Source organism: Gadus morhua, chromosome 12 (assembly GCF_902167405.1).
Source record: "Gadus morhua chromosome 12, gadMor3.0, whole genome shotgun sequence".
NCBI classification, from domain to species: domain Eukaryota; kingdom Metazoa; phylum Chordata; class Actinopteri; order Gadiformes; family Gadidae; genus Gadus; species Gadus morhua.
The window spans coordinates 6993455-7017904 of record NC_044059.1 but is presented as its reverse complement, the minus strand read 5'-3'; the positions used below and the strand labels follow the sequence as shown (position 1 = coordinate 7017904).

Here is a 24450-nt window from a genome sequence, read left to right as displayed (position 1 = left end):
ACCCCCCCCCCCCACGCACAGTGGACTCTGCACACTCAAACGGACCCCCAACCACACGGATCGGGTATCACTCCCTGACACAATTTCTACTGTCTGTCTTCGGGCTAAAAGGTATTCGAGGCAAAAAGGGAAAAAGAGAAAATGGTGAAATGGGGTGAAACAGATTCAATTTGCCCTTAGATGTGGTAAAGTGATCTGCTGAAAATTTTAATTTGGACCTGGGGGCTCGCCAAAGGGAACCGTTTGTGGCGACTAGCCTATGGGCTTAGCGGCGTGGTGGTGGCTACATTTTTTTTCCCGCCCGATCTTTTATCCCAATTCCCCTCTGAATTGTTTTGAGCGTAAACGGGACTAAAAAGGTGGTAATAAAGTTATTTTCAAGCTTGGCAGCATGCGCAGTGGGAAGCGGAAGGATGTTTCTGTGCTTGGAACTATCACCTCACTGATCATGTGAATTGTGGAAATAAATGATTGTTGATCTAAATGTTGCGTGAAAGGGGGGGGGGGGGGGGGCGAAGGGGGGGAGAGTAGAGTATACTCTGCGTGTATGTGTGTGTGTGTGTGTGTGTGTGTGTGTGTGTGTGTGTGTGTGTGTGTGTGTGTGTGTGTGTGTGTGTGTGTGTGTGTGTGTGTGTGTGTGTGTGTGTGTGTGTGTGTGTGTGCGTGCGTGCGTGCGTGCGTGTGTGTGCGGGAGATGTTAATTGATGAGAGTTATGGAGGACTGCTAGCAGCACAGAGGGGATCATTACTGCTGAAGTGGAACAACTGCATTCACGGCTGTTTGCCTTGTCTCACATGCTCAGATGCTCGCACAAACACACACACGCGCACACACAAACAAGGGGTTCATACGCAATGCACAGAATTTCATACAATTGGCATTGTACACACACACACATACACACAGACACACACCCTCGCGCAGAGAGGCGGGCATGCATCTGAATATCTATGCACATAAAGCGTGCACGGGCACACATCCATTTAGTGCATCGGCAGTCACAAGAAACATCTCCTGGCTGCTCCACTCGCCATTTGTTCACGTGTCGTTAAACCAACGCGCCGCACAATGCAGACCACACAGAGGCAATGTCAGGTAGGATAATTTCCCAAACAGCGTTGTACCGCCGCGAATCGCCTGATACGTGTAGAAGAGCTCCGACAAAAATAAATAAAAAAAGACAGAGAAAAATATCGCTCAGATGCCTATCCTTTTTCTGTCAAAAAATCACAGGCGTTTTTTATTTCTGAAGGAGCCAGATTTATTTTTGGGGGGCAAACGCGACGGGGGAAAACAAACAATTATCCCAGAGGCATTCCACTTCCTCCAGTCAATTTGCGGAGAGGCTGGGGGGAGGGGGGAGGGGAGGGGGGAGGGGAGTGGGGGTGGATACGGCTGGGGGTATGTATGTGGGTGGGGGGGTGGATACGGGTGGGGGGGGGTGTAGGAGGTGGCTGGCAGGGTGTGCTGCCACTTTGGGTTAAAAGATTTAGGTCATGCTTGAACCTATTGGCTGACATCACAACGGCAGGAGGGAAAACCCGGATCGGACTTCTGTACTCGGGCTCGCAAGCGAGATAGTGACTGACAGTTGAGGGAGGGAGAGAAGTTGAGTGAGAGAGAGAGGTTGAGTGAGGGAGAGAAAAGGAAAGCTTTCTTGCTAGTCAATCCGAAAGCCCTGACCTATATTTCCGTAACCTTTGAAGGGTGTTAGAGCCTGCCTTGGTATTCGTATGTATGTATATATGAGTTTGTAGGTTGACATATGTGTTTGAGTGGCTGTATGCATGCTTGCTTGTGATTGTGTGTGAGCTGATGTTTATGGGATTTAAGGAATAAAAAGGCTATGGTGTATGTGTGTGTGTGTGTGTGTGTGTGTGTGTGTGTGTGTGTGTGTGTGTGTGTGTGTGTGTGTGTGTGTGTGTGTGTGTGTGTGTGTGTGTGTGTGTGTGTGTGTGTGTTTATGTGCCTCTTCTGACTCTTAGTTACATACTTTTTATGAGAAGAGTATATATTGTGTGTTTGCGATTGTTTGAGTGTTTATACATGCAAGCAAGCTTCTGACTGTGTGTGAGATCATCTTTATGGGAGAACAGGAATAAAAAAAGCTTTCTTATGTATGTATGTGTGTATGTGTGTATGTGTGTATTTGTGTATGTGTGTGTGTGTGTGTGTGTGTGTGTGTGTGTGTGTGTGTGTGTGTGTGTGTGTGTGTGTGTGTGTGTGTGTGTGTGTGATTGCGTGTGTGTGTGTGTGTGTGTGTGTGTGTGTGTGTGTGTGTGTGTGTGTGTACGTTTGTGTGTGCGCCCGTGTGTGTGTTTGCGTGCGAGGCGAGCGTCCGTATGCATGTGCGTGTGTGTGTGTGTGTGCGCTCCACAAACACAGCAGGAGTGTGTAAGCAAATCAGCGTGTGTTTATGTGTTTGTGTGGCGGCAGAGTCTGCCCCCGTCTCGCCGCTGGCGTGTCGCAGCGTTTTACGAGCCCCTGTCACTCCCCCCACCGCCGCCCAGAGGTGAGACTGCCCAGAGTTCAAACCCATTGCCTCTGATTGGCCAACACACACACACACACACACACACACACACACACACACACACACACACACACACACACACACACACACACACACACACACACACACACACACACACACACACACACACAGCCTACTTGTGTGTTAAATAAACACATCATTCATTTTATATTTATTTGTGATTATTTTTTTAATTGGGGAGGGGGGGTTCTTTTCATATAAGAAAACTAAATACACTGACGTTATGAATATTTTAGAATAGCATACTTGGAGACAATGCTATTGAAATAGAAATGAGGGAAAAATAACAATGCAAACAATGTGCAAAAGAGATTGGGTCGTCCCGGATGGCTCTAGAGGCGACCATTCCACCTTCCACTATTCCAAATACCACACAGGCACACACACACACACACACACAAACATAAATAAAGCTTTTTTTGTGTTCTCCCATAAACTCGATCTCACACAGTCAGAAGCTTGAATGCATTAACACACACACACATACATACATGCGCACGCACATACACAATCAATCACACACACACAATCAAACAAACACACCGCACACAGACAAACAATCAAACACACACAGTGGGGAGAATTGAGCCTTACCTCAAGTAACCACGGTTTGAGCTTGCGGTCCAGGATGATGTCAAAGCCCAGCACCTCGAAGCAGACACTGTCGCTCCCTGGTGGCTGTCCGGGGCGACACATGCGGTACGCATGCAGAACGTGGGGCTCGGCTACAATCAAGGTCTTGACCACCAGCTCCTGGGTGGGGGAGGCACACACACACACACACACACACACACAAAAACACACACACGTACATGTAGTCAGTGCATGGCCTCCACCTTCATCCACACTGAGTAATAGATGAGGCAGAGAACAAGCTAAGCGTATACAATCAATACTGGGGGGTGTGCAACACTTCCTGCGAGTGTGTTTGTACCAGACAGAGTAGGAAGGCATGGCACCCGCTGTAGGAATCTGTAGTTGAGTAGTTCGTTTTTTTTTTGGCCAGGATATTTGCTTTATATTTGAAGTAGTCAAGGGCATAGCCGGAGAGAGTTCATTGCAACCTGGTACGGCCAACCAAATACACAGTAGGAATAGTTCAAATACCGAGCTTTCTTTCCGCGTCAGTAAGAGTGCTCTTATGCAAGATTGTGGACTATGAATATGAAATGTACTGTTCCTACGCAAACCTGCCCGCGACTTGTAGCGCTATTCCCTGCTGCAACAAAGTGCTATGGCGTGACCTTTATAAAGATGGCCATGTTAAAATCAAGTGACTCTTCCGAGAGGGGAGAATATGAGCGTCGGAGAATATCTACTAGTACTATGTAGTCATTGATATCGCTCTAATGGCTCTAATTCAAAGCACCTGGTTTGGATCACCATATGAGCCTATGCAGACCTGGCTCTAGTTTATGGGTAACTGGCTGGTGATACAGCTAGCGCAGATATGCCTCTTAACCCTAATACAAATAACGGCAAACACTTTAATTAGATCTTCTCCCGGCAGTACATCTAAACCTTTCAGCAGCAGAACTGCACATCACCGATATATATTAAATCCACAATAATATTATTTCCTTGATAAATTAACATTTGCTAAATTACAGGCGGGCATGTGCACAACTGCGCATGCACACACACACCGACACCGACACACACACAATCACGCAAACACACACACACACACTCACACACTCACACACACACACACACACACACACACAAGGATGCTCGTAGGCGATTCTGGAGATGGATTGAATGGGTAGATGGCGATGCTCAGCAATCATACTACAGCTGTGTGTGTGTGTGTGTGTGTGTGTGTGTGTGTGTGTGTGTGTGTGTGTGTGTGTGTGTGTGTGTGTGTGTGTGTGTGTGTGTGTGTGTGTGTGTGTGTGTGTGTGTGTGTGTGTGTGCGCGTGTGTGTGTGTGTTTTAGTTTGTGTGTGTGTCCGTCTCCGGCTCAGTGGCCATGTCACTGCCCCTCATTACTTGCCCAATTCCTCCAACTATTTATCTGGGGTAAACACACACACACACCCCCTGCCCCACATACTCCTCCCCCCCCCTGCGTGCTGAACACACACACACACACACACACACACACACACACACACACACACACACACACACACACACACACACACACACACACACACACACTGTGTAAAGAGAGCCCTTTCCCATGTAGAGGCCAGCCCAGTGTGTTCAGCCTGTTGTCTGCCCAGCGTTGTCTGTCTGCTGGGTGTGGAGAAAGAGGAGGGTAGGGGCAGCCTGGCCCCTGCCTGATAAGACAGCACACAGCTTCCCCCCCCCATCTCTCTCCCTCTCTCCCCCCTCCCCCCTTCCTCTCTCTGTCTATTTCTAACATACCTCCACCCACCTGTCCTTCTGCCCAAAGGTCTCGGAGGCTGCCCACTACACTGCTCCTATTGCCTGCTTTAATGCCTAAGCCTCTAGCGCGCGCGCGCGTGCGTGCGTGTGCGTGTGTGTGTGTGTGTGTGTGTGTGTGTGTGTGTGTGTGTGTGTGTGTGTGTGTGTGTGTGTGTGTGTGTGTGTGTGTGTGTGTGTGTGTGTGTGTGTTTGTGTGTCTGTCTTCATTGTTACTGCCATAACCTCCCTCTACACTACACTGACCGACATTTGTTGTCGAGCGCCAATGTACGAGGTGAAACAAGCTAAGCTAAACTCCAACGTCTGCTGGCAAGATGGAGGGAGAGAGAGATGGAGAGAAAGACAGGGTGACGGACAAAGAGTGAGTGAGTTATCCAGGGAGAGAGTCTGATGTTAACTCTTGCCCCGCCCCTACCTGACAGGAACACCACACCATTAAGTTAAAAAACGAATAAGAAACATCGTCCATCTTCATCCATTGAATAAATGATCACATCAATGCAAATTAACGACAGCTTCTAGTGTTTGGTGTTGTTTTTGTTCCATTTGTTGTTTTGGCCCCCTTGAGGCCCGGGTTGGGCTAAATGAAATTGAAATGGTACTGAGGAAAAGAGTGGTGTGAGTGCGATCGGCATGCATAATTATAACCGCACCGCGCACAGCAGTGTCGGATGAATCATGTGGGTGGGCTTTTATGCAATTTATAGCTGTGTTCTCAACTCCACTGCACTAGTTATTTTTTGGTTTTTTTGGTTTTTATCAAACATCATGTGATCATTTTTGTATCTGCAGTGTTATATTACAATGGACAATGAACATCATATGTTTTGGTTTTCCCAGCTTCCAGGCCTGCGCTGCAATCAGGGTCAATAACCTAGATATCAGAGAGCTTCTGCAGCCAATTCCCACCCATATATACCTACATACACATATATGATTCTCAAGACCGACGCTTTTCCTTCACTTGATGCCCCTGGCACAAAACAAAGAGCAAAGACAGCTTGTTGGATCAGTATGGAACCCAAAATGAAAGAGCGAAGATGAAAGGTGAAGAAGGGAGGGACTAAGACAGAAACAGAGGGAGAGAGAGAGAGAGAGAGAGAGAGAGAGAGAGAGAGAGAGAGAGAGAGAGAGAGAGAGAGAGAGAGAGAGAGAGAGAGAGAGAGAGAGAGAGAGAGAGAGAGAGAGAGAGTGTTTGAGTACAAAGCACAGCGAAGCCATCCCTGTTGGACAGTGCTCAGAACTAAAGTGAAACAGCTACTTAAAAAAGGAGAGAGTTAAAATGGAGGGAAAGAAACTGAGAGGGAGGGATAGAGACAGCAGGAGAGGAGGTGGAGAGTCCTGGCCAGGACCAGCCATTAGCGTCCCACGACTTGCAAGAAGGACGTATGAGAGGAAGGAGATTACAAAAGACAAGACAAGGGAAGGGAGAGAGAGAAAGAGAGACAGAGACGGAGAAAGAGAGAGGGAGACCAGGGAGGTACTGAGGCAATTGAAAGGAAGTATAGATAGAGCGGAGAAGGAGTGAAGGAGGGCAGCAGAGGTGAAACTCCTCCAGGTGAAGCAAGAGGTTGAAGAGTACAGACGGGGTGGACAGAAAGGCAGCCAGGTGGTGAACAGGGTTTAAGGAGGAGCATCGACATGCTTGCAGAGGTGCAGACATGCCACCGGCAGAGAGGGGAGGAGAGAAGGGAGTAGAGAGGGGAGTAGAGAGGGGAGGAAAGGGGAGGAGAGAGGGGAGTAGAGAGGGGAGGCAAGGGGAGGAGAGAGGGGAGAGGGGAGTAGAGAGGGGAGTAGAGAGGGGAGGAGAGAGAGGAGGAGAGAGGGGAGAAGAGAGGGGAGTAGAGAGGGGAGGAAAGAGGAGAGGAGAGAGGGGAGAGAGGAGGGGAGAGGAGATAGGGGAGGAGAGAGGAGAGGAGAGAGGGGAGGAGAGAGGGGAGGAGAGAGGAGAGGAGAGAGGGGAGCAGAGAGGGGAGCAGAGAGGGGAGGAGAGAGGGGAGAGGGGAGTAGAGAGGGGAGCAGAGAGGGGAGGAGAGAGGGGAGCAGAGAGGGGAGCAGAGAGGGGAGGAGAGAGGGGAGCAGAGAGGGGAGGAGAGAGGGGAGAGGGGAGTAGAGAGGAGAGGAGAGAGGGGAGCAGAGAGGGAGCAGAGAGGGGAGGAGAGAGGGGAGCAGAGAGGGGAGCAGAGAGGGGAGGAGAGAGGGGAGCAGAGAGGGGAGCAGAGAGGGGAGGAGAGACCGGAGGAGAGAGGGGAGCAGAGAGGGGAGGAGAGAGGGGAGCAGAGAGGGGAGCAGAGAGGGGAGGAGAGAGGGGAGGAGAGAGGGGAGAGGGGAGTAGAGAGGGGAGGAGAGAGGGGAGGAGAGAGGGGAGAGGGGAGTAGAGAGGGGAGGAGAGAGGGGAGCAGAGAGGGGAGCAGAGACCGGAGGAGAGAGGGGAGCAGAGAGGGGAGGAGAGAGGGGAGTAGAGAGGGGAGGAGAGAGGGGAGGAGGTCCATGATAGTGGGATTGATTGGTGCAAACGAGTGCTGCGAGATAGGGAGACGCAATGAGGAAAGGAGAGGAGGAGAGGAGGGACATAAGAAGAGGAAAAGGGAGGGATGGTGAATAAAGGAGCAGAGAAGATGGAGAGAAGAGGGGAGAGGAGAAAACTGGAGGAGGGGAGGGGATGGAGAAGGAGAGGAGAGAAAGGAGGGAAGAGGAGAGAAGAGGATGAGAGAGAGGAGAGGAGGAGCAGCATTAAAAGGTTACCTAACAAGGAGCTAGCCTAATGGGCAAAAACAATGGCCCTGCAAACACTTTAAATGAGGGTGAATAAATTGTTGTGGCATGTTGTGAAAGGCCAAGAGCAAAGAGCATGAAAACCATGGGGACCTGGAAATCAAAGAGTGCAGAGAGACAAAGGGCCAGGGTCAGCAAGGAAAGAGAGAGAGGAAGAACGTGGAGAGAGAGAGAGAGAGAGAGAGAGAGAGAGAGAGAGAGAGAGAGAGAGAGAGAGAGGAGCGAGAGAGTGGAGAGGGAGGAGAGAAGAGCCGAGAGAGTGTGGAGCGAGAGAGTGAGGAAGAGCATGGAGAGTGTGAAGAACATTGTGGAAAGAGAGACAAGGAAGGAAAGAAAGAAAGAGAGGGCGAGCGAGAGAGAGAAAGAGTGCCAGAGAGAGAGAGAGGGGGGGGGGGGGGGTTGGGGGAGAGAGAGGCAATAAGATGAATTAATTGGTCGGTATTAGAACCAAAACAAGCGTGGCGAACAGGAGGGAAAACAGCAGAGGACAACGAGATAGAGAGAGATGAATGGAGCAAAGACAAAAGACCAGAAGCGAGGAAAGAGAGAGAGAGAGAGATTGTGAGAGAGAGAGAGAGAGAGAGAGAGAGAGAGAGAGAGAGAGAGAGAGAGAGAGAGAGAGAGAGAGAGAGAGAGACACAAACAAACAGAGAGACAGAGAGAGAAAGAGAGAGAGAGAGAGAAAGAGGGCGAGAGAGAGCGAGAGAGGGCGAGAGAGAGCGAGACAGACAGAGAGAGAGAGACAGAGAGAGAGACTCGCAAGGTTCACGTTGTGTGAAGGATTGGGCCAAGGTCTGCACGATAAATAAATATGAGCGGAGAAGAGACAGCGGGGAGGTGATCTTTGCGGGGATTTTTGTTGTTTACACCGTGGCTCTTAGTGAAATTAAACAAAGCGCGGAAGCCCGACGACTTGCTGTCATAACAGAAGCCGTCAAAAGCTTGGCGGGTGTTGGAATGTATACTGTAGGTAGTGTGTGTGTGTGTGTGGGCGGCTGGGGTCTGTGTCTTTTAACAAGGACTGTGTGTGGGTGTGTGTCTTTGGCGTGTGTGGCTCTGTACGTCTGCATGTGCCTGAGTGTGTCTCATGTATGTGTGGGTGAGCGTGTGTCTTTGCATCTCCGTGTGCGTCAGAGTTTTTCTTATGTGTGTGTGTGTGTGTGTGTGTGTGTGTGTGTCTGTGTGATTTTTTATGATGTGTGAGGTGAGTGTGATGGTGCGTGTGCATGTGTGTGCGTCTGCGCTCGTGTGCGTGTGTGCGCAAACGTGTCTGCATACGTTTCTGCATACGTGTTTGCGTCTACTATTTGTGCGCGTGTGTCCACATTTGTGTGCAGGAGTGCGCGCGCGTGTGTTCTTACAGAAACATCGCCCCAGAACTTGGCCACGTCGTGGTGGTTGGCGCGGAGGAACTCGGTGAACCAGCCGATGGAGCGCTTGCTGCCCTTGTCCGCGGTCTCGTCGCGCTCAAAGTTCTCGTTGTGTTTGTTGACCGAGTAATTGGTCAGGTGCATGTAGAGCTGGCTCTGTTGGGGAGAAAACGAGACAAGAGGGAGAGGGTTGGTTAAGAATCTTCAGCGGACGTTTGGCACGGCGTAGTGTGGTGTCCTTGATTACTAGTTTATTTATCTATTTTTATTTCAATTGCATTTATTTATCTATTTCCTTTTTTTTGGTTATTCTAGGTGAGTGTACTGCATGTTCAAGTGGGTGGGCTGGATGGGATGTATTTGTTGTTTGTATGTATATGTAAACCAAAAATAAATAACATGGATGTGTTAGTTTAAGTGTGTGCTCAGTGTATTCAGAGTTCCGCAACATTTCCAAAAAATACAATCATACAAAATATAAAAAATCATAAGTGTGTTCAATGTAGCCCTCTGTGAAAGAAATCCTTTGAAGAGGAGCTTGGACTTTATTACCGCCGTTACACTCAAGACACACTTCAGCTAACATACCCTGCAGGGTCGATTCGATAACTTGCCTTTACAACAACAATAGACGACTGGAGCACGCCATAACGGCAGCAATGCACACCGACACCGATAAAGACATTGTGTGACGATCGCAAATGACCCACAATGCCGCTGCCAGTTCACCTTTGGCGGTATCCAGGCCCTCTCTTTTTAACACAACAGCTGGTAAAGCGCTCGCTTAAACATGACCACAGCCACCACCCCCCCCCCCCCCCCCCCCCGCGGCCTCCAACAAATGACCCCAGACGTTTTCTGTGGGAACCATAAGGACGTTGGAAACACCTCAAATGCCCCAACATGGCTGCTTAGCTGAAACTCAAGCTGCCCTTTGTATAATCTCCCCTTTTAGCGCCATTAAGCGCCACACAATGGCCTCCCGTCTTTGTGTAAGACCCACAAGGTAATAACGGCCTGACCGCCTTGGGGCCATCTTGTTTTTTGGGGGTTTGCCGCGGCTGTCTGGAAGTCCCTCTCCGATGGGGATTGAGCCCCCATCCCAGAGGCACGTCTCCCCTCTATCATGTGTCACCGAGTGGGTAAGGCAATACGGCACAGTGTGTGCCCCTTCCGACAGCTGGCCACTCGCTTTGGTGTGTCTGCCTGTCTGTCTCTGTGTGAGCCTGTGCGTGTCTTTCTCTGTGTGTGTGTGTCTGTGTGTGTCTTTCTGTATGAGTGCGTTTGCGTATGTGCGCGTGTCTTCCCGTGTTTGTGTGTCTTTCTGTGTGAGTGCGTGTGTGTTTGTGTGTGTCTCTCTGTGTGTGTCTGTGTGTCTTTCTCTGTGTGTTTGTGTGTGTCTCTCTGTGTGTCAGTGTGTCTTTCTCTGTGTGTTTGTGTGTGTTTCTCTGTGTGTCTCTCTGTGTGTCTCTTTCTGTGTGTGTGTGTGTGTCTCTCTGTCTATCGTTCCGTGTGTGTGGCGACACGTTAAACGGACATCGCGAGCGACAGCAGAGACAGAAGACAGACCCGACGCTGGGCTGCGGCGTGGCGTGGTCTGCCACGGACTGATGCTCAGCATGTGCCCGACCCCCAAGGCAAAACACCAGCGGCAGCCTGCCTGCTACAAGACGCTGCATGTGCCGACCATATGCACGCCGCGTGCATACACGTTATGAATATGAATGGCGTGTTTGAGCATGCCGCACGCGACGGTTCTGCGCAACGTGTGTGTGAACCGTATGTTCTGATTAGGCTCGGATTCCGGCGGGCCGTGTCTACGGTTCGGCGGAGAAGGCGCTCACGGGCCTATAATTCAGCGCCCGCGTTCTGGCTCGAAACCCTTTGGAGGCGGCCATTACGGGGGAATGTGTTGAGTGAATGTACCGCGGGGCACTTTCTTTGTATCCGACGCACACCCAATCACACGCTCCGCCTTCACTCACACCGGGGATTTGATGCTTTACTCAGATTATATGCAAATGTGTTCGCATGGGAGATACCTGCGTCTATTTTTAGTATGATTTAAATTGTCGTAGTGTGCGCATGCGTGTGTGTGTGTCTGACTGTGTACATTTGTGCGTGTGTGTGCTTGCGTGCGTACCTATCTGCCTGCCGGACGGACAGCATGCATGTGTGTGACTCTGCACGTCCGTGCACGTGTGGTTGCATGCGTGTTTGCCTGCCGGTTGGCCGGCCTGCACACATGTGTGTGTGTGTGTGTGTTTCTGCGTGTGCGTATGTTTCCGTGCATGTGCCTTTGTGTTTGCGCGCATGTGCGTGTGTGTGTGTGTATGTGTCCGTGCTTGTGCCTTTTTGCGTGTGTGTGTGTGTGTGTGTGTGCGTGTATGTTACCATGCATTTGCGTGCCTTTGCGTGCGTGTGCGCGCGTGTGCGTGCGTGCGTGCGTGTGCGTGCCTTTGCGTGCGTGTGCGTGCGTGTGCGTGCGTGTGCGTGCGTGCCTTTGCGTGCGTGTGCGTGCCTGTGCGTGCGTGTGCGTGCCTTTGCGTGCGTGTGCGTGCGTGTGCGTGTGCGTGCGGCCCCCACCAGGTTGGCCTCGCTGGGCGCGTGGTACTTCTCGGTGCCCATGCGCACCAGCCCGTCGTCGTACAGGTAGATGCGCAGCGGGTCGCAGGAGGTGACCAGGATGTAGATGCGCAGGTCGAACTTGTAGCCCTCCATGAGGAAGGGCTTGTCCAGGTACTCCTGCACGATGTAGTGCTCCTGGGCTGGCAGCTTCTCGCAGTTACGGATCAGCGAGATTCTGTGGAGAAGAAGAAGAAGAAGACGACGACAACCGATAATTTATTATTAATCCTCTGTGGAGGTGGGGGCGGCGGAGGGGGTGTCTTCGGCAGCATAATAAAATATGGCATATAGAGACAAAAAAAAAAAAGATAATTAAAAAAGTGATAGATGGCCACATAGCTGGGGAGCGTGAACACTGACTGATGGCTCCGTCGTTGTCGTTGTATATATCGCTGCTAAGAGAAGAAGTAAAGAAAGGGAATTGACCCCAGCGGTATAGGAGCGTCGCGTTTCCGCGCCTCAACCTCCGGTGTTGGCTGACAACATGCGGCAGACGAGGAGGCGTCGGGGGAGCAGCGCGACGAGTGTGTGCGGCGCGCGACATGCAGGTACTGTTGTCATGTCTGTCTCGTCGGGTCGTTATTGCAAAACTTTCTGCCAGCTCGTAGCGGGGAGCGTTCACTTAAAGCGCCTCTCTGGTTGGAGTCCTTCGGAACGCAGAGCGAGTGCACGTGTAAGTGAACCGTTGATTGCATAGCGCAACGTTGATACGTGTGGCCGATGATTGATCATGGCAGATGAATGACTTTAAACGCTTCTGTCACGGGGTCCGGCAAGAGCCGAACTTCAACACAATTCTATTTATTAACAGTTTCCAAAAAAACGAATCTGACAGACTTATCTCACCCAGTCAAATTTGGTCTCCAAATGCGGAGATGATTGATGGCGGCTCATAACCGAATTCAATAATCATACGCAGAGAGGGCCGCCAGGCGAGCCTATGACAGCTATGGACAGTGTGTGTGTGTGTGTGTGTGTGTGTGTGTGTGTGTGTGTGTGTGTGTGTGTGTGTGTGTGTGTGTGTGTGTGTGTGTGTGTGTGTGTGTGTGTGTGTGTGTGTGTGTGTGTGTTTGACAGTATGTGTGAAAGCAAAATGTGTTTTGGTCTATCAGCAATACGTTAATATCAGCCCCACTAGAACCCACACCCTAGCTTATATGTGTGGCGGACAATACTGCAAAGAAGCGTATTATGTAGTTGTTGTTAGATGATTTTGTTGCATATTCAAATACAGTTTGATGTCAGGCTTCTGTAGAGTTAAAGGGTAGAGGCAACAGAAATAATTTAGTTCAGTTCATTGATTAAATACAGTTTTCATCTTGACATTTTCATAACAACGCGAAGGTCAGACTAATGGTTCCGTGACATCTCAGCGTTTTCCCTTCCTCTTGGACGCGTATGCTTTAGAGAAACCTTATTGAAAGCATATGTAAATAAGAAAGGAAATCACGCCTGAGGTCTTTTCCAAAGAGAACAAGCTGCTTGGCTCCGTGCGTTGTCGAACTATCCAAAGTTTTGTTACAGTGTTTATCGCCGGGTCTGGATTTAAATAAAAATGCAAATAAGAAAAATGTTCATGAGAAAAAAAGAACATGGGCTTTGTCTGAGAGCTGCACTGTCAGCATCTGGATGATATCAAAATGTTTCCCCCTTTTTTTTTGGAAGCCAAACTTTATTCTTTACTCCAAACAGCCTACTGCATCAAATACAGGCCCTCTTTCCTCCCCAAACCCTGGGTCCCGGTTAACAGGAGCCAGTATCCTGACCTCTCTTCAACCTCTACGCTAACTAATTTGCTTTGGTCCCATGTCAATGTCACTCAGGCATTATGATGCACAGGCTTCTGGCTACCCACAAAAAAGAGAAAGAGAAAGAGAAAGAGAGGGAAAAGGTTTACAAGTAGTAGAGTAGTTGAGTGAAAGGTTTGTTTTTCAAAGTGCCATTTAGGCCGTTTTTCTGCATCGCTCAGAGCTAAAGCAGATTGGGGTTAAACTAGTTGTGTGCACAGCTTGGACTACTCAGACACACAGACATTCATGCCAAATAAGTATTGACTCAAAAAGTACTATTTGTGATATAACCGTACCATGGCACCTGGCCAAAGAAGTTATTTTGATTTCCCTGATTTTAATAATTGCACCATGATCTGTATCGAAATGTAAAAATAAAAGTAGATTCGGGCGTTGATTCGTTGTTGCCAAAGCATTTATCGGTCCAATAATCTGAAAGTACACAACTTATCCAAAAGATCTTCTCAGAGGCAATATTGACATCAGGGTTCAGAGAGCGGTTCATCTGAGGTCGGGCTGGGGGCGCTTCCAGCCGCTCAGGGACGCATGGAGCGGGGGTGGAGGAGTGATAAGTACTTGTGGAAGTGCCTGAGGGGCGGGTGTCATCTGAGGGGTCGGGGTTCTGGGTGTGTGTGTGTGTGTGTGTGTGTGTGTGGGGGGGGGGGGGGGGGGGGGGGGGGAGTCATTGTCTCCAGGGTGGATCAATCATCCCCTCCCGCCGTGGTGCAGCTCGCGGCTAAACGACCGCCACACGGTCGCCGCACGCCGCACCGTGTTCAGTGTCCTTATCGGAGGCCAATCGACAGACAGGAACAGGGAGAGCGGTGGAGACGGGGGGGGGGGGGGGGGGGGGTTCAGGTGCCAGACAGGAAGCTGATGGGTGCCTGTGGCCTCCGACGCGGAGAGCGCCGCCTCTCAAGGCCTGAGCCACGACGCTCCGGCCGTTAATGCTGCTAGTTAGTGGCGGTTGGAGGGGGCGGCCGGTGACATGATTGATGAGCCGGAGCTGTCGGTTGATCACGGCCCACTCACGCTCTCCCCCCCCCCCCCCCCCCCCCCCCCCCCCCCCCCCCCCAGCCCCCCCACCCCCATCCCTGCGCCTCTTTTTAATTTGTCGCAGAGAAGCTCTTCCCTGTCTAACCGCCAACATTTTATTTCATTAATAGCTATTTTTTTTTTGGTTTTGGTCCCCCTCCTCACGAGCAATGCTTCAGACACAAACAATGACTTCATTTAGTCGCTCGGCAGAAAAATAAACTGTGCGAGAGGACGGGTATAACTTAATATCCTGCTGCGTCACGGCGAGCGCAAAAAATAAAGAAAAATCTAATCTTCCGGGACGCATGCCGTTGAGTGGTCGAGGTAAACTCATCATCTTTCACTTTGCGACTCTATGGCAATAATTCAATCGTTCCGAGGCTTTTTATATTGTAATAAATAAAGGCAACCCAGTATATCATGGAGCACAAAAATGAGGCTTACCAGAAAGGACAAACTCGAGCAGAACGAAAAAGAGAGACAGAAAGGACACTGGATGATTTGCACTTCAATACCACCACCTATTGGTGCCTGTAATAAATACACCACAGCTTTCTTGGCCCACAGGAAACATATTTCCAAGGTTTACAAATCCTGATTAGAAAACAAGGAGATCATCATGCATTTGTATTTTCCCATTTAATTTGCTCCTCCATCAATATGTTTGTCTTGTAGATTAGGCATAGCCAGGCACACCTGAAGATGAACTGTGTTGACAACCAGACAGATGGAATCCAAGACAAAGAACATCTCCTGCTTCCGTTCAGATTCATGGGTGTTTGTTGGACTCACAAGCAGCACAAATATTGCAATTCGTTTGGGCCATCTCATTATCAGATGGTTGTTTGCTATTCAGAAATTACATTATCTGACAGTAATCAATGCGCAGTTTTATGGCGTGTTATGATTGCTTTTGCTGCATCTCAGAAACATTTCCGTGCAGCATCTAGAAGATCCAATCCTACAGAAATCCTGGTGGACACATTAAAGCGGACGCACACACAGAGAAAGAGAATCAGTTTACCGACGGTGATGATGCACTAATCAACTGTTCCCTTTCCGTTTAGAGCATGAGACACGTTGGACAGATCCAGGGGCTCCTGCAAAGAGTGTCCTGCTCCGTTTCATACTCTGGTCCATGTCAGTGTTCATTAATCACAGACAGACACCTTCAAGGAAGCCATTGACAGACACAGACTTAAAGTTTGTGTGTGTGTGTGTGCGTGCGTGCGTGCGTGCGTGCGTGCGTGCGTGCGTGCGTGCGTGCGCGCGCGCGCGTGCGTGCGTGCGAGCGAGCGAGCGCGCGTGCGTGTGCGTGCGTGTGCGTGTGCGTGTGCGTGTGTTCGTTTGTGTGTTCGACTTTATCTGTTGGTCTTTATGTGTGTTCCTCAGGACGGTTCCGGACCTGGGAGCCACTGCAGCCTTTTTGGCTCAAGTATTACATTTGATGAATTTCATGCCCTTTCTCTCTCTCCACAGACATCTGTGTCAGGGTCAGAGAGCTTCCTGCTTTCATTTAGTTATTTTTGGTGCACAAACTCCTTCCGGTTCCACCACCGCCGGGTTCATTCTCCGGCTCCCACGGCCTTTATTGTCCTGCAAACCACTCGAGGGCACACCTTTTCCCAATACTTCTAATGCTTTGAATGGAAGCGCCGGCTCCCAATGTGATGCAACCCCCTTCCAATTCAAACAGAGTCTCAGTGCACCAGTCTGAGCCGTTACACTGAACTCCTGTCATCCCGATGTATCCGTTCTCCCTCAGGAACACACGGTAGACGGCAGACCTACCCGTGGCCCATGGCTCCGTTGGCGGGCTTGACGATGAAGGTCTTCTGCTTGCGTTTGCGCCGCAGCTCCTTGACGTAGTTCTGGAACTGGGTGTACTCGGCCGGGAAGATCCAGGTCTTGGGGATGAAGCCGTACTCTTGAGGCTGGCACTTGATCATCCTGCAGGGGGGAACAAGCGCGGGGAAAGAGGGGCAGGCGGGATCAACCAAGGGCCTTGTAACGCGCCGTTCTCCAGAGAGTTGGAGGCGTCGCGTTAATGTGGAAGATACTTCGAATGCAGTACACGTTGTGCTTTTACACAAGGCTTGCACGGTTTCGGATTGGAAAATGTGTCTTGCACATGGTGTTCTTCTCGGCTATTACCTTGCTTTCGCTGTAGAAAATCACAATGCTGTATTTATCCCTATGATCTTGCCGTGTCGTATCTACCAATGTGTACATCCTAGTCGCCATATGATCAGTATTTAGCATGTTAGCACATTTATTTCTCGCAACCAGCCAGCCCAAGCTCCAGGGTTTAGCATTCAAACAGTGGACGCTCGTACATCATGCATACGCCCCGAGCCGATTAGGGAAACTTACTTGGACATGTTTCTGGCCAGACAGTCTTTGCGGCAGATTTCGCCCATGCCAGGGAAATGGTTAATTCTCTGCAGAGGGACAGGCAGACATAATAATGTTGTTAGGGCCATTACGCCACTCAATTCCACCCCCGCTCCACTCTAGAAACCAGCACATTAAAGGCAACCTGAAGTGAGCCTACGACGTCCTGACATTTATGCCCAATTACGGACCCAAAATAAAAAGGTGAGGCCGGGACCTCTCCTAACCCTAATTTAGTATACCATGTCTTTTCCCCCTTTCTCCCCGCATTTCTTTTTTTTCTAAAGGTTGGTTAGGGCAAGAGGGAAAGGGGGAGGGGTGGTGGGGTTTGGGGGGAGAAATATAATCAATCTCAACTCAGAGGGACCGAGGTAATTGGTTCTGCATCGAGGGCCGCTGTGATTGTAGGCAGTGACAGTTGAATGAATTGCTTTGAATGTGTAGAAAGGGGGCGGTGGTGGTTGGGGCGGTGTTGGTGTTGGTGGTGGTGGTGCAACTCACAGAACAAACGGTGTTGTTCTGTATTCTTTGACCGAATGAGCTAGAACAGGGCCGTTAATTAGGGCTTGTATGAACCGAAACCTGACAGCAAACTTCCAGAGTAAATCACAGCGAGGGAAGAGACGGAGGGAAGAAAAATAAATAAACAACAGTAAAAAAACATCGAAAAATGTAGGCGAAAGCTCTCCGGTGGTGAGTGCGGGGTATGAATGCTAGAGTGCAAAGAAAAAAGAAAAAAAGAAGAAATCTGTGATAATCATCCAAACGCGACAGACCTAATTACGGATTTCGGGGAGGGAAAGAGATCGCACAATTCACAGCGCGCCAGGACCAGACGTGGCAAGACGAGAGCAAATCAAAAGCGATTGTTGTGGGGGATTTCCTTCACCTCGTCCTTCAAAGCCCCCGGTTCGCTCACACACACGCAACACCGCGGCAGCACGGCAGCGGCGAGGAGACGGCCATTACGCCGATGCGTCGGGATTGTTGTTTTCCATCTGTATAATGTTCAACCGACTCCAATCAGCGGCCGGTTCCCCGCTCGCCCTGCTGCCTAGCTAACGAGCACCCCTCTCTGTCGACCGGCGTGTGATTTAATCGTCATTAGTGTCGGCTCTGATCCAATAGGGGCCCTTGAGGATGGATGGCAAACACATGGAGCCGTGCAGGAGGCACCCGGGGCCCCGAGTTCAGCCGGTAGCACGCGGGGGAAGGTCAGACGGAGGTGACGGCCAAAGGCAGATGGATACGTCAACAGACGCAGGCGACCAGGAGCTGCCTTTGTTGTGCGTGCCCTTGCACACCCACACACATATACACACACACCTCTGATTCCAACCTGTCCCTCCAGCTCAACTTTGTCTGGCAAGGAAAATAACATCTCCCCCCAGGGCTGTAATGAGGGTTAGGTAAATGGCGTGAACGTCATAAGCGATGGGGGAGTTATAATTGCAAGAGTGAAAAACACTTTCATGTGGCCTTCCATATGGTGGGTGGAGCACCTTGACATATAATGGCTAATGTAAAGTTTGACTTAAGGTTAGGGGGTAATTAGCTTGATCCCTTACAGCTAGGAATGTCTTTAATTTTGACGCTTTGATCCAAAGCAACATACTGTACAATGAGGCTTCAGACAAAGAACAGTCTTGTCCACCTTTCCAGTTCTATGTCGATTTGTCACTTCCTCTCATGTACCTAGTGCTTTTCCTCGCCATAGACTATAGAAAGCCCTCTCTGTGCTTAAGGCCACATGGGCAAACAGTGGCACGGAGCAAGGATCTTCTGTGTCACTGCGACAAAACGCATCGACACGCAAATGCACGGTGCTCTGTGAAGCCTTCATCGCAAAGCATACATGCCTACTAGTGTCTACTGCCTACTGCTGTCACGCAATGCCACTTGATATTTTACAATGGTTGGGAGGGGACCATCTGGGAGCCATAGCCCATTTCTCTCTTCCATTACCACCTATCCATTTTTCTATGCATCTCCCACACAAACACACACAGAACAACTGAGTTGTTCTGTGAGTTGTAATTCATGATGGCCCGAGGGTGAGATACAGAAGGGCCCAAAAAGTGATAAATTATATATACATATAAATATATAGTATATATAGAGACACAGTATCAGTGTAAACAATAAAGTACTGTTTCTTATTGCTGCAGGCCTTGACCATGGAAAACAGAAAAGGTTGTAACGGAGATTAATTAAAAATATTTCAAATCATTAATTCCGAATCTCCATGAAAGGTTCTTTCTGGCAGGGTTTGTCCAATTAAAATATAATTTTACACATCAAGAAATGTGTAATTAGTTGAAAAAATGTCAAGGGTACAAGAGTGTGTAACGTCAATCCACATGAGTTAACTGGCGTAAAGTATGGCTCCCTCAAAGGGGGAGCAGAAAGCAGTGGGGGTACCTTTGATGATAGTGGTGGAGTGATGTTTGCATATGTATGGGAAAACATACATGTTGTCGTATGAATGTGTACAAGCTTACAGTAGTCCGTTGCAGACTGTTGAATTTTTCGGACACAGTCGTACATTTATTTTTTTACAAATTAGATATTTATTGATCTGCAAAATTTAATCACAATTGGACCAACCCTGCCAGGAACATTTCATGGTGAATTAGATTGAAATCAAAACTTTTTAAATTTAGCCCTGTCAACTCCCATACATGTTTTTCCATTTCTCGATTCCGGACGTGAAGCATGAAGCTTGACTTAGCGGCACTAAGGCTTACATGGATGCATTGATCAATCGCAAGCTGTGAATGTTGTAAAATCCCTCAGTCGCAAAAGGATGAACTTCACTACACCCCAGCAAATACAGAGGAGAAGGGCCAGGTAGGTGGTGATTGAAAAGATGACTTTCCAATCTTAACTAAGCTAAGGCTTAGTTATGAGAAGGTTGATTATGTTTCTGTTAATCCCTGACAAGGATCCCAGCTTGAGCCTGTATTACGCAGAGGGCTTTCAGGGTTAGTGGCAAGCCTCTAAACTCGCATGTCATTTGATTACTGTCTGTCTCATGTCTTCTCTAGACCCTAGACCTAATATCTAATAGACCCTAGTGTAACAAAGTAGGATCCCTCGTTCAGGATTGGTCGGCCTTGACACGATTGGTAACCAATCAAGTGCGCAAACAACAATGGATGCATCACTAACGGCACAGTAAGGACTACCTGTCTGTTACAGTTCGAGTTGCACATGAGACAATGAGAGGTTTAATCAGTCCATCCATGAGATAAGTGTTGTCGATACTAGCCTGATGGGCTCATCAGTGCAATCTCCACTATCCAAGCTGCCTTGCCGAGGCCAGTCGATGTGAAACACTATTGGTATTTGCAACACTGAGAACCATGAGTGCATGAAATCCAACACACTTCTCGCAATGTTTATCCTAACCTAGGCGCCCGAGTATTTAGAAGGAAAGAAGTTAAACTTAGAAGCCCTCTCCAAGGTGAAAGGCGATTTAGGGAAGAGGTTTTTAAAAGGAACATGGGTTTAAAAGCGCCCGCAATGTTTCGTTCAATCGGTAGAAATCGGTTTCTACTGTGGTGTTTCATCCCCACGGCAATGCACTCGCCCCCTCTCTCGAAAGGAATTGGTACAACTTGTTCACATCCTCTTGTGACCTTTCGATTCACAGAGCCGGGGGAAGTGAGTGAGATAGCGCACTTGCTCCTTCTTTGGCACAATGTGCTGCCTCACATTTACAATTGCACAATCACGCTCGGCGCTGACTATCTCCTGCTCATTCAGGCGGTCTCCTCCGGTGGCCCAACGGGGGATTATCTTCCATGGCTGGTGGTACCGGGCTTCTTAAAGGAGAGTAAAATGTCAATCACTTCCCCCCAGGTGGCATTTCATGGCTTGAAAGGGAATGCCTGAAATCCATGGTAACCAGGTGAACGGTCAACCGGTGACGGGTTCGGAAACATCAAGGGCAGAGGCATGCGTTCGACTCCCAGCCCGACGGTGCGACTCAGCCACTGAGTTCAGCCGCCCCTGTCCGCAGTCGAACCCATAGGGATCCCTGAAAAAGACCCCTAACCCCCCCCCAACAACCTGCTATTTCATGACCTGCATCGGAATTCCCTGTAAATCCCTTTGGATTAAAACATCTGCTAAATAACTCAACGGTATCTGCTCCCTGATTGGCTGGCGGCGGGGACAGAGTACCTGGTAGTTCCTGAGCTCAGCGATCTTCTCGTGCTGCACAGCCGAGTCGCACCAGATGAGGTTGGCCGTCTCGTCCTCGTGCCTGGTCTTGAGGTAGCCCATCTCCTTGATGGCTATACGAACTGGGGGGGCCAAGAGGAAAAAATGGTTAAAACAGTCCCAGGCACGCTGCACTCTGTTTTTAGTCAGAGACCCCGTAACCCTTGGTAATCGTCCTCCTGCAAGAACAGCTCAGAATGCAGAGTTGCAGATGAAAAGGCTCGTACCGAGACTTTTTAAGAGCACTTCTCGCAAATTTTAATCCTTGTATTTTGACGAACTCTACCGGGATGTAGGGTTGACTTACGAGACGCAATCGGTTGGCCGGAGCAGAAATAAGCAATGCTGCCATGCAATTCCAATTCCATAGCTTCGACTAATGATTATGTTGGAATAAAATTAAAAAAGAAATTGATCTTTGTATAATTGCCTTGATATTATACTCCTTCACTATCAGATTAATTCAGGCCTATCCATTATGGGCATTTATACAACAATAAACATAAGGAAATTGCATTAATAGGCCATAATAAGGTTCATTGGGATTGCGTAGGCTCATGTCTAGAATAACTGATCAGGATGATTAACACTGAGTGGGCATCAGTCACAATTTTGACACAGGCTTTGTTCCATCGAGTCTTCTTTACTGAAGATTAGTGCAATAGAGTTCTTGACTGGTTGACTTCAGTATTTCAACCCTTAGTGGCTGGAGATATGTGTGTGGGTTCCCAGATGTGCGTGTGTGCGTGTAAATGCTCTCGTGGCTTGATCGTTGGATGCACACTTTCACGTGATATATAGAAGTCTTTACAACTCTAAACTTCAATTTCTACATCTATTATTTTAGGCATGGCACGCTTCATCACTGCCGATCACTGAAATCAAAAGTAAACGCAAAGTACCACAGTCCTTAGGGACGCTGCGGTCTCTATACTCCAAACTGACTCTTCAGAACAACTTGGATATTATTAAACCTGACATGATCCTAGTATTACTATCAACACTTCAAACTCCATGGACAGCTAGGCCTTGCCAAGCAGTCTATCGGGATCCCAGTTTAAATAAACCCCTTTTAATAACACTGTGCGGCTTCAGTGAACACCTGCTCATTGTTTTTTGTCGTTTTTCACCTCAGCAGACTGCTCCAATGCCACTTCTGCTAAATATTATTTGAACTGAAAGATAACTTCCGCAAAAGTAATTCATAATGTTTTTGGGCAGAAAAGGGGAAGAACATCTTGTTAAATTGAATTCAAATTAAATTTTGGGGGGCCTCAATTATGCTAGCTCACATGACCTCATGAACATGCTCATTTAGGAACAGGTGAAAATCAGCATTATTTATCATTTAGGACAATTTACTTTACTGGCTAAATCTGATGTGGCACACTCATACGCACAAAAGTACGATCAAGCCATGAGTACATTACGCATATATTCTATTATCAAGTCCAATGAGAATGAGCCCCATTTTTCCCAGAACAGGCAAGTAAGCAGCTGATCATTTCGGCTGTCAGGACGGCAATGCGAAAACACATATCAAAAATCTGATCCCCTTGGAGTATCCTTAGCTCAGTGTTTCACGACTTGGCAGGCTGAATTCTGTTTATGCATGCCTAAGCAGGGAAAATAGGTTCCGTAGGATATACATCAAACAACGTCCGAGCCATATTTACCAACGGGCGGCCTGGCTGCAGAGCACAGAGCAGTCAGCGCTAATGCTTTTTCTCAAAAAGATAAATTAATGGTCTGTAATGCATTCAAATCCCACTGGAAACCCCAAAGTATGAAAGATAGGTGGCAGGCGTGTTTGGACATTAATCCAGCGACTATTCATTATTCGGTGACTAATGAAAAATGTATATGCCCTAACGAAATGAGGTATTAATTAATTTGTTGTAAGCCTCTGCAAACCTGCCGACATCGGGGCCTAATGATGCATGGTGGAACTTGAATGGGAAATAGATGTCTCCGACGAGAGGGGACATCCATCTATCGAACGTAAAGGAAAGAGAAACATCGCTTGGCTGACTTAAGACGGCGAGGAGCTCACCGTGGCAACGATCGAGGACTGCGGTTTCGTGGCATTGGCGTCTTGCTCAAAAAGACGACGATACACATTGGGGGGATGCATAGCTATTTCAGGGTTTTAGAGATCCTGAGACTTAATATACACCTCGCTGTGAAGACTATCTCGGGTGGGAGGGGGCGGGGGGGGAATTCCCACCCCTGATCCAAGGCAGATTACTTATCTTTAACACAGTTGACTAATTTCCCCATTACCCTGCACTAATATCCATCTTCAAAAACGCTCAAACAACGAGAGCGTATGCGGGTGCGCCGTACACATGGCCCACCTTGACCACCTTTACGAGGGCCTTGGCCCTCCTGCAGAACGGTCCCTGGGAGCCTCCCCTCACAGCCCGAGAAACCCACTCCTGCTCGGCCGTCCCACCCGGCCCCCCCCGGAGGCTCCAGCTACCGCTGCTGACTCTGTGCTTTTCCGGGGGGGGGGGGGTTATTTGGAGCACCTCACCCTCGAGAGCAGTGCTGCTGCCACACCAAATAGAGTAGTGCTTACTCTGCTCTTTCAGGGGTCCTTCAGAAAAAAAATATACCGAGCAGAAAAGTACAACAACCACCGTACGGGTTGAATTAAATTACCTCGATAAAGATTTATTTATCTTCTTGAGGGCTGAGCTGTCTCCACCTGAACCGCTTTCCCAGAGCACGGCCGTGGCTACTTTCCCATTATGTCTTGTTTAGGATATTACACACAGGAGCCGCCTCCTTTAAGCAGCCATTGTCGGGCCCGGCATTGAGACCAGATTACATCGGCTTGTGGTGGATCGAGGGACGGACTAGTTCCCGTCGGGCGATGCCTTTCTTCAACTGTGGAGGATCGCATTTTATCGTGCCTACCGCCGCAAAATGCCCCGTATTTCATTGTTTATGACGTAAGTAATAGGAATGAGTGCATGGAGAGGCTTGCGGCAGCAGAGAAAGTGCGAACATTGACCCACAGTGTTGTCTCTGGCCAGGCCTCTTTACAAGGCTGGGCACGGCGATACCCCCAGGCCCTCACCATTTATTGGCGATCACTTGACCTAAGCTCTCGTCTTTATTCTCTTTATCTTGTTTCTCATCTTCGTACCAACGATGACTTAACCTCTCTTCATATCAACACAAATAGAAGGGCCTCACGTCGGCGATACTGAACGCCATTCGGTGGACCTTTTTATGGATGGATCCCGAGGACCCCGTCGGTGTTTACACCAGG

At 49.0% G+C, this 24450-nt stretch overlaps 1 protein-coding gene across 3 annotated transcripts in view; it reads right to left on the bottom strand.

Moving 5' to 3' along the window:
• ttll7 (tubulin tyrosine ligase-like family, member 7) overlaps positions 1 to 24450 on the bottom strand; it is a 79842-nt gene that overhangs the window by 47763 nt on the left and 7629 nt on the right. For all 3 annotated transcript variants that reach the window (XM_030373280.1, XM_030373282.1, XM_030373281.1), the window contains exons 4-9: positions 21132 to 21253; positions 16923 to 16990; positions 16341 to 16499; positions 11680 to 11896; positions 9085 to 9249; positions 3150 to 3308 (exon numbers count right to left, since the gene is read on the bottom strand). In XM_030373280.1, the coding sequence (XP_030229140.1) occupies positions 3150 to 3308; positions 9085 to 9249; positions 11680 to 11896; positions 16341 to 16499; positions 16923 to 16990; positions 21132 to 21253 (890 nt within the window). The remainder of the gene's footprint in view (positions 1 to 3149; positions 3309 to 9084; positions 9250 to 11679; positions 11897 to 16340; positions 16500 to 16922; positions 16991 to 21131; positions 21254 to 24450) is intronic.